This window comes from Harpegnathos saltator, unplaced genomic scaffold (genome assembly GCF_003227715.2).
Source record: "Harpegnathos saltator strain DR-91 unplaced genomic scaffold, Hsal_v8.6 scaffold12, whole genome shotgun sequence".
In the NCBI taxonomy this organism is placed as follows: Eukaryota; Metazoa; Arthropoda; class Insecta; order Hymenoptera; family Formicidae; genus Harpegnathos; species Harpegnathos saltator.
Window position 1 is genome coordinate 85999 of NW_020229895.1, and position 15723 is coordinate 101721.

The window sequence follows — 15723 nt, forward strand, 5'->3', positions numbered from 1 at the left end:
GGTTAGGTCTCAACACACACACTGCTGTGATCGAGAGACAATTACATCCGAGCGACACGGGCGAAACGAGCGGGTGGAACGATAAAGTGGCCTGAATCAATAGCGCAGACGTAACGATCGATAGCTCGCCTTTGATTCTTTATCTCGCGGAGTGCAAATTTCTGCGTCGCTGAAAATTATATCGATCTTTCGTTGAACGCTGTACGCGCAAGTCGCGCGCGATTACACACCCCACCCACCTTTTCATAAAATTATTAGAGATACCGGGGCGTCCATTTTTTTTGCGACGCGCAACAACCGCCCTTATCACGCAGCGCGAGATAACGCGCGAGATTAGACCCATATGTCATAGATGTGTCCGATCGGCGGATAAACGTGTCATGGTGTCCTGGAAATTTCACGTACAAGTTGCACGGTTGCGCGACGACGACGACGACGACGACGACGATGTATTTACATGAACTAGGCGTCGCGAACGCGATCGTTTCGCCATCGATTGTCAACGTTCATACGTTCAGGAAAAGGATTTAAAAGGATATCTCCGCGGACGCGTCTCGGATTTATCTCGTCGGATAACGTGCGTGATTTTTTGAGAATTTTTTGGTCATTTCGTCATGAGCACCAGCCGATCGTACCAGCGCACTAATTTCAATCGCTGCTGATCGTCAGGATGATGATGTCGGCTTATCTGCGTGAGAATCGCTGCATAAATAAATAAATAGATAGTGAGGGAAACTCTTTATCAGTGCACTCGTAACAGGCTCTGTTCGGTAGCACTTGTCGGTTAAGCCTGGATACTTCATCTCGAGGGTCTCTTGTCATTAACAAATTGTAAGGTACAACTGACTGTCAAGTAGCAACAATTGACCGATAATCTCACAGTCAGGCCCTCGTCTATCTCTCTCTCTCTCTCTCTCTCTCTCTCTCTCTCTCTCTCTTGTTTAAAGAACAGAGTCGACAGAGTCCTCTCCACGATTATATTTCATTTGGTTTTCGTTGTTTCTCAAATTTTCCTTTCGACGACAGAAATTCAGCAGTCACACACAGCGTTTCGCGCGGTTGACGACGACCACGATGAGACGTAACGAAAACCGACATACCGACAACCGAAACGCGCAATTATCCCCGCGACAAAATAACACTGATAGTGATAACGAGAAAAGAAGGAAACGGAAAAAATACAATCTAGTGCGCTGCAATTGCGCTGCGTCAGCTTCGGCCTGGTGGAAAAGGCGGCTTGGTACAAGATCCCAACGTAAATCACTATCGATATCTCGGAATCGCATTACACGTGGTAGAGATACTACAATCTGTAATTTCACTCTTTTTTCCTCGCGCCTTTCCTTCTCCGACTTCACGACTGGGCATTCACGAATGGCGCGGAAATATATATTTTTCAACAAGATTTCGCAACGCGTGACGCGCAAAGCGCGAATTTGGAGACGTGCATTTTGCACAATCGCTATTTGCGATTGCAAATCTCTTTTTCCCATCTACATCTATATATATATATGTATATATATTATGTATATATATTATGCGTAAGAAATAAATAATTAAAGAGGAAAAACAAAAGTGCAAAATAAAAGTCAGAGGTTGAAAAAATATCGATAAGAGGACACACGTATATTTTTGGGACGCGTTTAAATATTTAGCACAAAATCGCCAGTACGCTTATGCAAATGCGTATTTTGCTGTCCGACCGATGAAGATCGAAAAGACTCGATAATATTTCGGCTCCCCCGACACACGCTACGATTTGCGGTAGTCAAACTAATCTATGTAGGCTGTTATCACACACAGATAACGTTGCCGGAGCTCCTATCAGGTAGCCATATTTTTGATGCAATATATAGGTGATCGATATATCGCCACATAGTTCTCAGTGAGGCGGCCATCAGTGAGTTGAGCCACAGAGTACAACCGAGCGCGCTCTCTCCTTTAATAATCTCCGTTAATAATCCCGAATAAGAGAGAGAGAGAGAGAGAGAGAGAGAGAGAGTGCCAAGTTATCACGTCATTAATTACAATTAATCACTGTACGAGAGTACGAGAGTAAGGGAGAAACGAATGAGCAGATTCGCGAATGTTACCCGCGATCAAGATATCCCGTGATATCTCTTAATCGACGGCGGTCAACGACGGACACCGTCGGCGCGAATTGGCGTGAAACGCGAGCTGGAAATTGCAAAAGTTTATTCGCGAGTCCGCGAATAAAGTCGCTGCGCTAAAGCAACGAGATCGAGGAGAAATTTTCGCGGTGTCTCCGCGAATGAGACCGCGGATTTTCTTCTGACTCTGAGACGCGCGGATTCTGTCACACGGAGGACGTATCTCTCTGCAACGTTTCGTTTATATCAGAGACACAGAGATACCGACGGGTGAGAGAGAGAGAGAGAGAGAGAGAGAGAGAGAGAGAGAGAGAGCGCACGCGCGCGCGCGCGCTGCTCGTTAGCCGAGATTTCGAGAAAAAGAGGAGAAGGAGGCTGAGAAAAATGGCAGCCGGTTACGACGACTGTTACGACACTTCCTGGCATTTAATACCGCCGGACTACGTCAGCAACGAGGAAGATTACAGGTAAAAGCTCAGCGAAAAGTACTTTTTGCTTGCGAGTGCTTTTTCGTCGCGAAAATGGCGGCCGGATGTTCTCTGATGTTTACGCCGTCTCCTATAACGGAGACAATTGGATCCCATTGGTTCAATGTCATATTTGACGGAATGTGCAGGGTTAATGTGTGCGTGTGTGTGTGTGTGTGTGTGTGTGTAGAAACAAAATTTCGACTCGATTATTTCCGCTTCGTTCGTATGGGCGGCGATTAACATATCTGATTATGCGAATAACGCCGTGAAAGCGAGCGGAAGCGAGCGTTTAAGAGCAGTCACGCATATCGGGTTAGGCGAATCCTCCGACGTAGAGTGGTACGCCTTGTTACACACTGGGACACATACATGAGAAGCGAGAGTGCCACGTTGTGCCAACACCTGTTGGTTTCCATCATAAATTTCGGATTAATCGTATTCGCGATGCGATTCTACTACTTTGCCCCGTTCGTTGCACCTGCGGCATTGCCGTCGAATCGGAATCGCGCCGTCCAAGCGGACAATCGTTTAACAAAACACTGAGAGAGAGAGAGAGAGAGAGAGAGAGAGAGAGAGAGAGAGAGAGAGAGGTGAACGAGTTTCACGCTTCTAAAAAATACAGGTGTTAGGGTCTAGTACGTGATCATCTTTTCGAGCCACAACTTTGATCTCGAGCGAAACGAGAACAAGCGAGAGCGACGTTCGACAAAGAAACCATCAAGCCGTACTTGAAATCTTTTAAATATTTTCTAAACCGTCTTAGTGGCCGGTCAATCTTAAACACGGCGCAATGCGTCCGGATCACGTCTGTCCCTGGCCGTTTGACTAGTGTTTGACTCAAACGTGACCGCAGTTTAAAAGTGTGACTCTCGAGTCTGTACCCTCTTCAGTAAGAAGAAGAACCGAAAGAAGGACCCTCTCGGGGATTCTCCAATGCTACGCGTACTACGTTCATTCAAATCGCTACCGTCGATCCTTTGTGCCGACTTTATGAATGAACGTAAAACTCCCGTCTTTCCCCGTCGCTTTTTTCGAGCGGATTCCGCGGCCGGTCTTTTTGTCCACGTCCAAATCAGGTGGTTCTGACCAAAAGAGAGATATCTCAAACGTTTGGAAAAAAATGTAACGTGTCCTGTTACTGCGACTCGGCCTCGTGCCGAGAGATTCGTGATTCATTCCGATACTTTTGAAGTGCGCAAACCTGATCGGCAATCCTGATCCCGAGACTCGAATTGGGACCTGCACGTGTGACTTTCGACCAAAAAAGAAGAAGTGGAAACGCATTTCACGGCCGCTTGTTTCTCAGCGATACATTACAAAGGTGCCAAATAAGAGAAGAAAAAAAAGAAAGATACCTGTGCCGAAACACAGGTGGAGGTAGGAAGATGAAAGAGGATGTGCGGAGAGAGAGAGAGAATCTTTTCATTTCATATTTCGAATAGCAGGTTTCTGTCGTATTTTATAACCCCCCCGCCCGCCCCCGCCTGCCTCCCCCCGCCTGAGTCAGAGCCACTTGAATCGGTACTCGAGAATGACCGTCGTCGTCGGCTCGAGTCTGGTCAAGCTACTTGAGTCAGTTTGAAACTCAAATTCGACCGTGTCGTACCTTGCCCTTGACGTTTGTGAATAACGCCCCGAGCGCAAACTAACTAACGACCGCAAGACGAAGAAGGAAGATCTAACACGGGAAGTGTAGTCACAAAGTGATGATAAATAAGGACCGCCGACGTGACAAGATGTTTTTGCTAGAGATTTCTCCGCAGGATCAGCAGGTATATCTATATTGTATTGTTAATGACCAGACCAGATGAAGCTTAGCATCCGCTAAACGACGACGACGACTACCATTCACGGAGGCACGTTTTTGCTCTTTCACAACAAAATCGCTGCGAGGAGGTATCGAGTGGCCCATTCGGCAATCGGGTCCTATAAGACTCGAGTCGGTGCTGAAACAACTTTGTCTACGAGAGCTCGTCGGAACGCTCCCTTTATTCTTCCTTTATTCTTCTGAAGCAGCTCTCTCTCGAGCGGAGTGCGAGCTAGTAATCCAACCGTCGCGTCGGATCATCGGAAGAACGTCGTTTTATTCGAGACGGAATTTTCAATGCCAACGCGGAGAATGAAACATTGCACGTCGACGGCTGCAAGCTGTACGATTATTTATGCTTATGCGATGTATCCCGAGGCTGATAAATTTCTCGATCGATTTCTCGCGGTACTTGGGAGGATTCGCGCGCGCCGCGCCGCGACGCGGTGGACGCTGTCCACCGATTAACGCGAGCAACGAGTTAACCGTTGCGGTTAACGGTAAACCGAATTCATTCGAGATTCGAGCGCACTTTTTCTCTCTCTAGAGCGAGGGTTATTTGAAAAATAATCGAATCAATGGCGGATGATCGGTTAATCACTATACATCGCACACGATAGTTTCTAGTCTCAAATGATAAAAGTCGTAGCGGAGCGTCTAGCGATCGCTCATAATCGACCGCGTGGATCGCGCGGTAAAACCGCGGCTATTCGACGATGTTATTAAGCTAGAAAGCTCAGGAAGACTCCACTCGATCATTGGAGGGTTGCAATAATTTGCGGCACGATCCCCTCGACGGTGTCGACCGGTTTCATGGTAGCAAAGAAAGAGAGAGAGAGAGAGAGCAACGACACTGCGAACGGCGAAGCAACGGCCGAGGCAGTAAAACAATGAGACGCAGACAAATTGGGTTGCGTGCTCGAAACAAGTTGGCACAGCTATCGCCAAACAGTCGTGGGAGCACGGCAAATGTTGCTCGATTGCCCAGAGCTCGAGACTCCTCCATTTTTTCCCGCTGGCGCTCGGAACTTCCGGGACGAGCGCGGGTCGAGGAGAGGCGAAATCGAGGAAAAACGACAAACGTCTCGCAGGGTTGGTGCCTGCTTACATCGGTTCTCTCTCTCTCTCTCTCTCTCTCTCTCTCTCTCTCTCTCTCTCTTCCTCTTTGTCTCATCCAACACACGATTCTAACCGAGTTAGACGATGCACCTGCAACGGGGCAATACCGCGCGTATCTTTTGTCTGTGAACCCTTCTCCGCCGCGATAGAATTGTAAATAATTTGTCCAAGTATAACGTTACCTCTCGCGTTTCGATACGTGTAAAATGTCGATAAATCTCTTATCGGTGTTGTAATATTGATATATCGATCACCTGATATGTCTTGCGTATCTCACGATGTGTGATATAAAGAGAGAGAGAGAGAGAGAGAGAGAGAGAGAGAGAGAGAGAGGGAGAATCCTCTTTTCCTCTTCCTTAAATAAACGTTAAACACAAACGATGATATTTCTATCTAAATTATTGCTTCGCACCTTCGCAGACGAGGTGCATTTTCGATAAATGTATAAATACGACTGCAACATATAATATCGGTCGTATCGGTAGCTCGAGGTGGCTAAATGCTCCAGTTGTTGTATTTCCCACCTCACCCATCTCGATAGCTGGAAATAGGACAGGCGTCTTTGCAGCTTCCGACAGAAATTTTCATTCTTCCAGCGAGTAAATTCCGGCAGTCGAAACACGACTATGAGAAAATCAGAAAAGTCGGGACACGACCCTCTTCCGTAGTTTTTGACTTTCTCAGTGTGCGAAGACCCGCGTGGTTGTATAGAGAGGCCGGTTTGAATAAACCGGAAACTCGCTCCATCGTCTCAGCCCTGTCCTTTACCTGTTCCTCTCCTCAGAATCGCGCGACTTTGGAACCCTCATTTTCGTGCTCGCGTCGGTACGCGTGTGCGTTTATTGTTGAGTATTCACGTTCAAATGTGTTCTCTCTCTCTCTCTCCCTCTCCCTCTCCCCTCCTCCTTCTCTCCCTCTCTTTTAGCGATTGGATACAACCTGCTATTCTATTCAGCGAGACGCACAATTCCGACAAATCGTCTATTTCGGATAGTTGACTCGCTCCGGAGATCAAAGGTATGTTTAATCGCTGTAAACGGGGCTACCTAAACATCTCCTTAAATTGCAAACGATATCGGGAAGCGTTTGAAACACATTTCGGGATTCGGAGAGAAACGAACATTCATCCGCGTACATCCGCGCGCGTCTGTATCGTCTCGCATTTCCGACAATACTTTGGCATCTTTGGTCAATCAATAGCGTCACGCGTAATACATATTACGCGTAGACATACAATAGGGCGACGGACATTATCGCGATAATATTTTATTTGCGATCGAGCCGCGTCGCGTCGCGGAAAAAAGGTCACCGAGCGATGTTGATTCGATTGAATCGCGGTCTGCGGAATTCCGACGGATCACAAACGCGCGCGCAATGTATGATAACGCGCTTTATTGCTCCGCGACCGACGTAATAAACGCGTGTCCGCGAATAATAAGTGGGTAGTGCAAAGAAGAAATCAGGTCACACTGGCCTGGTCGTTGCGCCGACAGCGACGTGTTCCTTCGCGCGAATTCGCGATTATCGCGGGAAAAAGAAGCGATAAGTCACCGATTGTCACGCACGTGTGCGCGCGAACGTAATAAACGCTTCGCGGTAAAATTAGCCGCTGTAGCTGTAGCCTACTTTTCGTTACCATTCGGGAAAAGAATCAATTTGAAGAACTTTGAGCAGACGTTCGAAAGACGCCTTGGAGATCGCCTCGAGAGATGCACGTATTATTTTTACCATTTTAAATCTTTTTAAGTCTCTTGGATATCTCCGGGATATATTTTGCGGGGTATACTTGCGATATCTGAGGCGTAGAGTCGACAATGCGGAAAAATAAATATAATTCATTTGAAATAGCCGGCGGGGGAGAGAGAGAGAGAGAGAGAGAGAGAGAGAGAGAGAGAGAGAGAGAGAGAGAGAGAGAGAGAGAGAGAGAGAGAGAGAGAGAGAGAGAGTGAGTGAGAGAGAGTGAGAGAGAGAGAGAGAGAGAGCGGACTCCTGTAAAGTCGAACGTACCTCCTTCTCCATATCCGTTCAATTTGTACCCTTGATTTGTACCTTTGACAGGCCACGTAAACGAGCCCCTGAAAGAGGACCATGTCGGTCGTGATCATACGTCCATCTCGTTTACGTAACATCTCGGTCGTAAGCAAGCGCGGACCGCGCTTCTAACCCAGTTTTGTGTATCAATAGACGGCGATCTGAGTGCCGGTGGCGACGGCGGCGGCGACGATGGGGAGAGAGAGAGAGAGAGAGAGAGAGAGAGAGAGAGAGAGAGAGAGGGAGAGAGAGGGAGAGAGAGAGGGAGAGAGAGGAAGAGAGAAGGAGAGAAAAGGGGCACGGCGAAAGGGAGCGGGTGAGAAATCGAAATGACACAGTAAAAGCACCGCTAATGCTCTTTCACATTAACACTCGACGTAAAGTATGCTCTCGGTGTAAAAAGCCCTGATCGATGAAGCCCGGTGATTGGCCGGCTCGCTCGGCAGGATTGAAATCAACCCCCGGACTGTCGGCCGAGGGTTTCCCCGGCACGAGGCCGTCTCATTGGTCGAGCGACGGCACCACCCCTTGGTAACATAGCCCGGTGGTAACGCGTTACCAGTCGTATCGAGTCCCGCAAGTGAACAAGGGTTGCTCTCTTCGTAAGCGGCCAAAGCCCGACCTCGGGTGGGTGAGGATCGTGTTAGCCGTTTAATAATAATCGAACACATGAGAGGACGACAAGAAGAATAAATATCCCGAGGAATTGATTTTGTCCTCGTTTGTCAGTGTTACGCTGAGAATTCGTCGAGAGAATCTCTCTCTCTCGGCGTGCCGGGATATTCGTCGGGGGGGGGGGGGCGAGGAGGGGAGGAGGACTTTAGGGCGCAAGTTCGTCCTGCGGATTCAAATGAATCGCTTTGCGGATTTATCCGATTGTCAGAAGAACTCGAGTTCTTCGATCGTGGGTCGCGACCGAGGCGCGTCGCGACAGAGACGGTCGCATCCGACTTTCGAGCGAAACGAACGAAACGAAAAGTGAACTAAACGGTGAACGGCCGCGCTCGCTGCGTTTTCCTATTTCAAGCCCTTCCTCCCGCTCTCCGGGGGAACGTTTCCGTAATTCACCACTGTGGTGTCGTCGGCAGGGTGGGAATAGAGCGAGGGATGAAGGAGAAATCTCCGCCTCCAGCGGCAGAGAACCGCCCTCCGCTTCGAGGGTGCTTGACGAGGGAAACTGCACGGAGGTAGGGAACACTAGCCGTCAAGTGCTCGTCGAGGATACTCAAAAACTACAAGAAGAGTCCTTCAGCAGCTCCGAAAAGGAATCGCCGACCTTTTCGAGTTTTCTCTCGCCCCGACTCTTTGCGTGTGACTCTTTGCGAGAGACGGGCTCTCTCGTCACAGTGCGTTTCGCTGACTGACACTTTGTCTCCCTGGAAGCGAGGAATTAGTTACGATAGTGTTGATGGTGTGCGACAAAGGTGGAGAAACTAGCCGTGTGTGTGTGTGCGTGTGTGCGTGTGTGACACACACGGCAGGCTCGAGAATATTCGAGGAACAGTGATATAGGAGGATTGAAAAGTAAGGCGTGCCTTTCTATCTATCTAAAGGCAGAGTATTATCCTTTGTTTAAATGTTGTTGAAACGCGCGCAGGCGCGCGTGCGAGAATGAGAAAACCCGAAAGGATGAAATATATTCGATAAGGAATCCGGAGTGCGGTTTCTTTTTCTTTATCGAGTGAATAAGGTAGCGATAAGGAGCAAGGTTGAAATAAACAAGAAAAAAGTTGGGGTGAAAGTGAGGAAGAAGAGGAGCTGTCGGAATTGAGATTCAATCGCCGCGATTCCACAGTCGCGATCGCAAGAGAAGAAATTATAAGCGAGCATTAGTGCGTGTGTCGAGAAAAGAGAGAGAGAGAGAGAGAGAGAGAGAGAGAGAGACTTTTGTAGCGAGGCTCCTCGCTCTTGAAAATAAACCATCGATGTAACATGTACTGACGCCAGTAATAATCCTTCAGAATCTTCTCAAAATGGCGGACAAGAATAAGGTAGAAAAGATTCTACCCTGGCCGATTATACCGTATCCGATCAGTGTTTGGAATCAGCTCTGGTGTAATCAGCTCGTGTTGAACCCTAGGTAAATGAAATGATTAAAAGGACAACGTATTCGCCTCTTTTTCTTTTTCATCTTCTACCTCTTCTTCTTCTTCTTCTTCTTCTTCTTCTTCTTCTACCTCTTCTTCTTCTTCTTCTTCTTCTTCTTCTTCTTCTTCTTCTACCTCTTCTTCTTCTTTTTCTTCTTCTTCTTCTTCTTCTTCTTCTTCTTCTTCTTCTTCTTCTTCTTCTTCTTCTTTTTCTCCTTCTTTGAACGAAACGCGCTTACTTACGTAATTTCATAATCGACCGGGTAGTATCTGAGAGAACAAAGATACAGTTGTCAAGATGCACACACATGGCAAAGTAATGGCAAACAAACGCGTTCGACAAAGATAAAGAGCCGCAAAAGAAAGCTCGCATTTCGTTTAATGACAGTATCTTGACACACGATCGATCGCAAAGAGATCTTGATGACCCTCAAATTCTTACACGTGGTCTCATTAAGACACGCTATCGTGGCTCGATATCCGGTCGGTTATCGGTCTCCTTGATATTCACCGCTCGTCGCTCATCGCTCGTCGATTAAAGCTTTACACGCGACTTTGAAAAATCGCCGCCCCAATCACCGTTTGCTCTTTACATTTTGCGCGGACGCGCGTCAGCCAGGGCGGAAGTATTTAATTTTTATAGCGTGAAAAGAGCGTGAATTCTTCACGGGTCTTCTCCCATCCGTGTGCCGCGACAAATTTCCTACTTGGATTCGTCTCATCCATTGAGATGCATCGACGAGGAACGACAAGTTAAAGTCGCGAGTGACTTCAACGCTGGCACCGCCAGCGTTGAAATAATTAGCAGCTCCTCTCAAAGCGTCAAAGGGCAAGGTGTCTTCTCATGTCGATATTTCTCATGTAAAGTTGCGTGCAGTTTTCATTACGAATCGAAAATAGAGACGAGGGAACGAGGGTGAAGGAGGGAGATTTCAAATCATACGACGACAGAGAATATACACTTGTGTGTGCGTATTAGCCGTACGAAGCTGTGTCCACACACACGCACATGCACGCGCGCACACACACACACACACACACACACACACACGTCTCATCACGCATCGCGCATCACGCATTATTTCATTCCATCATAAATTTCCCAGCTGCGTGTTCCCGTGTTCCGTGATATTATGTCTTTCGAAAGCCTGCGAGAGATCGGAACGTTCGCGCGAAGCGTGATTTATGTCGAAACCGTTCGAACAAAAAGAACGCCCGAGCGTGTCGCGATAAAGCCCGCGCGGATTAGAGAAATCAGGTACAGAAGAATTCGCTTCTGTGCACAGGTCTCTTTCTCTCGAGGAGACAGGAGGACAGGTTGTTTGAGATTGAGCTCGAGCAGGTATTGGTCTTTTGAAGACACGTCTAAATCGGATCTTAAAGGGCAGGGGACCGCTTCTTGGCTTCTTGACGATCGTCGGACGATACTTCCGGCCGCGCGCGCGCGCGCGACAGCTACTTTGATAATTGGATTGCCACGTCGAAACGCCAAGACTTTGCGTCCGTTCGTGCAGATTTCTGAGCGCAGATTCGCTGAGATCGTGTCGCGGACAATCCGCGATTATATCCGCGCGATAGACGAGAACGTTTCGAGTCGAGTCGAGTCGAGTCGAGTCGAGTCGGTCCTGCGACGTGACACTCGCTCGTTGAAAGCACGCAGCGATGCGCAGGACAAATAAACGCCTGAGATTGTTGGTGTCGCGTCGAAAAATGTCTTGATGCACGTAATCGTCAATACAGGTTGCTGGAGGGTTGCATCAAAGTACCGGCGAGGGCTTCCAGCTTCCACATCAGCGATATCTTGGAATTAAATGACAACAAGCCGTCGCAAGAGGAGGCAAATGTGCAAGGTTGTAAGAATGCGCGTGAAATCTCTCACCGTGTGTTAGTAGTATATGATATATGATATATATATATATATATAGAGATTTGCGATAAAAAAAAGTGAGCGCAATGGGAAAAACGCGAGACTTTCGCGAGTATTCTTTGCAAAATATCCCCGCGTATGAATATACCCGGCGGGTGGGAAGTTTCAATGCGGAATTCGTGCGCTCCAGGTGCTACGACGGTCCTACCAGCGGCGAGCGACATGCCGTCAGCTTACCAGCAACTCCTGGAGCACACGTCTGCTATGCTCCAACCGGCTATGCACGCTAATCTGACCAGGAGTACGCTGCCACCTCCGCCTGGATTATTAGGTTGGACAACGGGACCGGCACTGCCGACGGCGTTACCTCAACCCCTGGAGGAAGTGAATGGTGAGTGCGCGGACAGGGATTATATCTATCCATTGCCTCACTTAACGCGCGTACACATTCCATCGCCATGGTCGCAAACGCGAACGAAACGACGCGATCAGGATGCGATCAGGATGCGATCATTTCTCTCTTCCGCTTTCTCCTTCAACTCTTTCTTCGACTCTTCGAAAAAACGTGTAAAACTTCATAAGCGCGCACGCGCGCGAGACGTCGAAATTTCCCGAAAACCCGTTCCGAATGTACGTATCAGAGCGTCATCAATCGCGAGTCATGAGACCTGACCCGTTCCGTGCGCCTTCGTGCGCCTGCGAAGATACGTCGGCTCTTTTCTTCACGCCGACGTACGCGTAGAAAGGGCGCGCACACGCACGCCTTCGCGGGCGGTCGGAGAAAGCGATGGGGTCGCGCGATGGAGACCCTTATTTATTTAGCACCCTACAATTGGTCCGCGAGGGTTAAGCAGGATCTAATGGTTCTGTAAAAGGTCCTCGTGGATACCGCTCCGCGATTGGCTCCGCGAGGGGGGACAGATGTCGCGAGGAGAGGACAGATGTGTGCGCCCGAGGCCCCAGCTCGGGCCCTTCGATTCAATCGGGATCGTCACGCCCAAAAAATTCGCCGCCGACCTATCCGCTCTCTCCGCGCGAGAGCCTTCGCTCTCGCGCTCCTTTATCTCCCTTTCGCGGTCACGGTTTTAGACCGTGACCACTGGGAAACCGTTCGCTCGCGCGAATAATCGCGCGGTGCGGTAGCGGGTCAGGGGAGGAGTGCGAGAAACCGAGCGAATCTTCTTTCTATCGGGTGTTTGGTATCGTTAGTAAGATGAGCGAGACTCCGCGGTCCGCGGAAAAGAGAGAATTTGTCGGAGAAAGGAGCACTCGAACACTGAGAAGAAGATCTCCTGGAGAATCTCTGGAGAGGATAATGCGCGCGCGCGCGCGCGCGCGCGCGAAAGTGTGGGAATTGACAAGAGAAGTGAAGCGAATTATAATTCGTCGTAAGAAACTCGAAATTTCTCGAAATTTAGTTGGTTATTGAAGAGAGATCCCTCATTATAAAGCACACGCAACGAGGAACGGATCTTCGGAACGGGAATTCCGGGTTAGAAAACGCGCGCGCACGATAAATCCCTTCCCTTTCGAACCAGGCCGCGCGACGTCTTCCTTCGGAGACACCAGTCTTTCCTCTGGCGAGTGTCTAATTGAAATCGCAGCGCGACTGCGAGAGAGCGCGGTCTAATCTCCCATGAAAATGATACGGTTGATCCCGTGGGGTTCGTGTGGCGCGGGGCGCGGGGGGTGGGGTGCCAAATAGGCTTTATATTGGTTCACACCCTTCCCCGGCGAGGCCGAGCGGGCTCGGGGCTCGGGGCTCGCTCGCGAAAGCATATTGTATTACGGCGGAAGCCGCCGCTAACCGACGCTGTACCGATTAAATTAGCCCGCTGGGGCTGATCTCTCTCGACCGGGTAGCCGAGTTTACATTTACCATCTGGTCGTCGATTATTGCAAATCAAAATTTTATATAATGCAATCCCCCATGTATCGCTCCGACTACTTGGAGAAAAAGGGACACCACCACCGGTAAAGAGGTAAAGATCATCTCGACTCTTTACAAACGCTTGAACGTTGAAATGCTTCCGCATCCTAGAGTATTATTGGATACGGATGGTGGTTGGGTCTGTCTGTCGAGATTTAGCCCGTTAACCCTTCGGTCGGCGATGATTAGGAAAACCATTAAAAAGAATCGATGCAGGCGTGCATCTGCCGACTGCTAATCAACGCTAAGAGCGAGGCCGGCTGAATCGAGTAGCTTGCAGCTGCACTGTGCGTTACCGATGATGCATGCGATTGAGCAATTGAGTCGGTCGATTATCATGCGCGATTATAATAGTCTGTCTATCTAATGTGTGTCTCTCATCGCCCACCACTCTCGCTCCAGCACAATACGATTTCAACGATGATCCGCAATCGCTGCGACTGCGCTCAGACGACGCAGAGATTAACGGTAAAGGAAAGAATGAGGAAAAGGAAGAAAGATTCGAAACCCCTCGTGTACATAGGACACGGGCTTCCTTCACCAACTACTCTCTGTCCCGACTGCACCGCAAACTGCTTTGCGAAGATCGCGCGCGCATTTGGTTAGGACGTCGACGCCGACGCCGACGCCGACGCCGACGCCGACGCCGACGCCGACGCCGACGTCGCGGTAACTCTTGTTTCGTCATTTGGTCTTTCAGTCCTCCAGCAACCGGACTCGACGAGCCCGGCGATTTCGGACCTGTCGTTCCCGTCGCAGCAGGAAAACAGCCACGAATCAAAGGACGAGGAATCGCAGGATTTCGAGGACGAGCAGCAGGGTAACGAGACACAGACGCACGAGACCGAGCATAAAAAGCGCAAACGGCGAGTGCTGTTCTCCAAGGCGCAGACCTTCGAGCTGGAACGGCGCTTCCGTCAGCAGCGGTACCTCAGCGCGCCCGAACGCGAGCACCTCGCTTCCATCATCCGGCTTACGCCGACCCAGGTGAAGATCTGGTTTCAAAATCACAGGTACAAGACCAAGAGAGCGGCGAACGAGCGCGTCGAGGCCAGTGGCAGCGGCTGCTCGCCCAGGCGAGTCGCCGTCCCGGTGCTGGTGAGGGACGGCAAGCCCTGCCAGTCCAAGATGATGGAACCCACGGCGTATCCGGGACCCGGCGGCCAGGTCCCCATGGGGCCGTACATACAAAAGTACTGGTGGTAGAAGAACAGAAGTGACGCAGCGGCCCGTGGATGGCTCTTCTTCTTCCTCTTCTTCTTCTTCCTCTTCTTCTTCTTCTTCCTCTTTTTCTTCCTCTTCTTCTTCCTCTTCTTCTTCCTCTTCTTCCTCCTCTTCTTCTTCCTCTTCTTCCTCCTCTTCTTCCTCCTCTTCTTCCTCCTCTTCTTCTTCCTCTTCTTCTTCTTCTTCTTCTTCTTCTTCTTCTTCTTCTTCTCCTTCTTCTCCTTCTTCTTCTTCGAGGGCGATTCGGAGTGGTGGGACCATCCGATCGAGAACACCCGAGATCGAGATCGGGCACGAGAGAGAGAACGGGCGAGAACGAGCTGGGCGACAGCGAGAGACTCTCACGAGAGCCGGACGAAGTGGAGGCGACGAAACGGCGACTCGACGGTATCGAGCGATATGACGATAGTGTGTGTAATGACTGTCGATTAATTCATCTGTGTTAGCCACGCTAGTGTCTCAGTGGATAAGCGTTTAGTAGTTGAAAATGGGAGGAGATGGGAACAACTTGCGAGCACCTTCGGCCATGTATCTGCCGATTATGCCAATGAATACTCTAATCGCGACGATTGTCGGACGCCGCACCGTCGCGCGCGCGCGCGCGCGTACGTCATGTACGTAGCGAGATAGCTAAATCGTAGTAACTCAACAAGATCATTCACAGTGAGTTTGACCATAACGTACATTTGGAACGGCCCACTTCCGCGACAGTACAAAACTTGCTTTGGTCATCGAGCATTTCGTGAACCCTCACCTGAGATTGTGAACGCGCGCGAAATTCTAGCGAACGAAGCAACAATCTTTCAGACTACCAACACATGTTTTGAGATACGTAATCTTCTTAGGTATGTATTTACCATATGCTGAACACGTCGATGAGCCTCTGCTGGATCGATCGCTCATGTGCGACGAATCTTGAATTCTTGAAGAACGACGCGATCGAATTTCTTCGTGTTTCCAAAGAGCAAACACGTCACGATATGCCAGTTCACTAAATATCACGGGAATATCTCGATTCGCGCGAGTTCACGAGTGTTTAGCAATTAGAAGACGATATTGACGATTCAGGAGATGGTG

General features: G+C 49.4%; 1 protein-coding gene across 2 annotated transcripts; it reads left to right on the top strand.

Moving 5' to 3' along the window:
• Window positions 1–1887: 1887 nt before the first annotated feature.
• On the top strand, window positions 1888–14747 carry LOC105190122 (homeobox protein Nkx-2.2a). Of its 2 annotated transcripts, none has more exons than XM_011152652.3 (4): window positions 1888–2578; window positions 11366–11475; window positions 11683–11883; window positions 14123–14747. In XM_011152652.3, the coding sequence occupies exons 1-4, from the start codon at window positions 2496–2498 to the stop codon at window positions 14626–14628; spliced, it is 900 nt and encodes a 299-aa protein (XP_011150954.2). In that variant the 5' UTR covers window positions 1888–2495; the 3' UTR covers window positions 14629–14747. The 2 variants fall into 2 exon arrangements, with proteins under 2 accessions (XP_011150954.2, XP_011150953.2); XM_011152651.2 differs by lacking the exon at window positions 1888–2578 and adding an exon at window positions 8361–9618.
• The last annotated feature ends 976 nt before the right edge of the window (window positions 14748–15723 follow it).

Coding starts and splice junctions, on each gene's coding strand:
- LOC105190122 (XM_011152651.2), top strand. CDS start 9,512: ATGGCGGACAAGAATAAGGTAGAAAAGATTCTACCCTGGCCGATTATA. Junction 9,619..11,365: donor CAGCTCGTGTTGAACCCTAG/GTAAATGAAATG, acceptor TCGTCAATACAG/GTTGCTGGAGGGTTGCATCA. Junction 11,884..14,122: donor ACCCCTGGAGGAAGTGAATG/GTGAGTGCGCGG, acceptor TTGGTCTTTCAG/TCCTCCAGCAACCGGACTCG.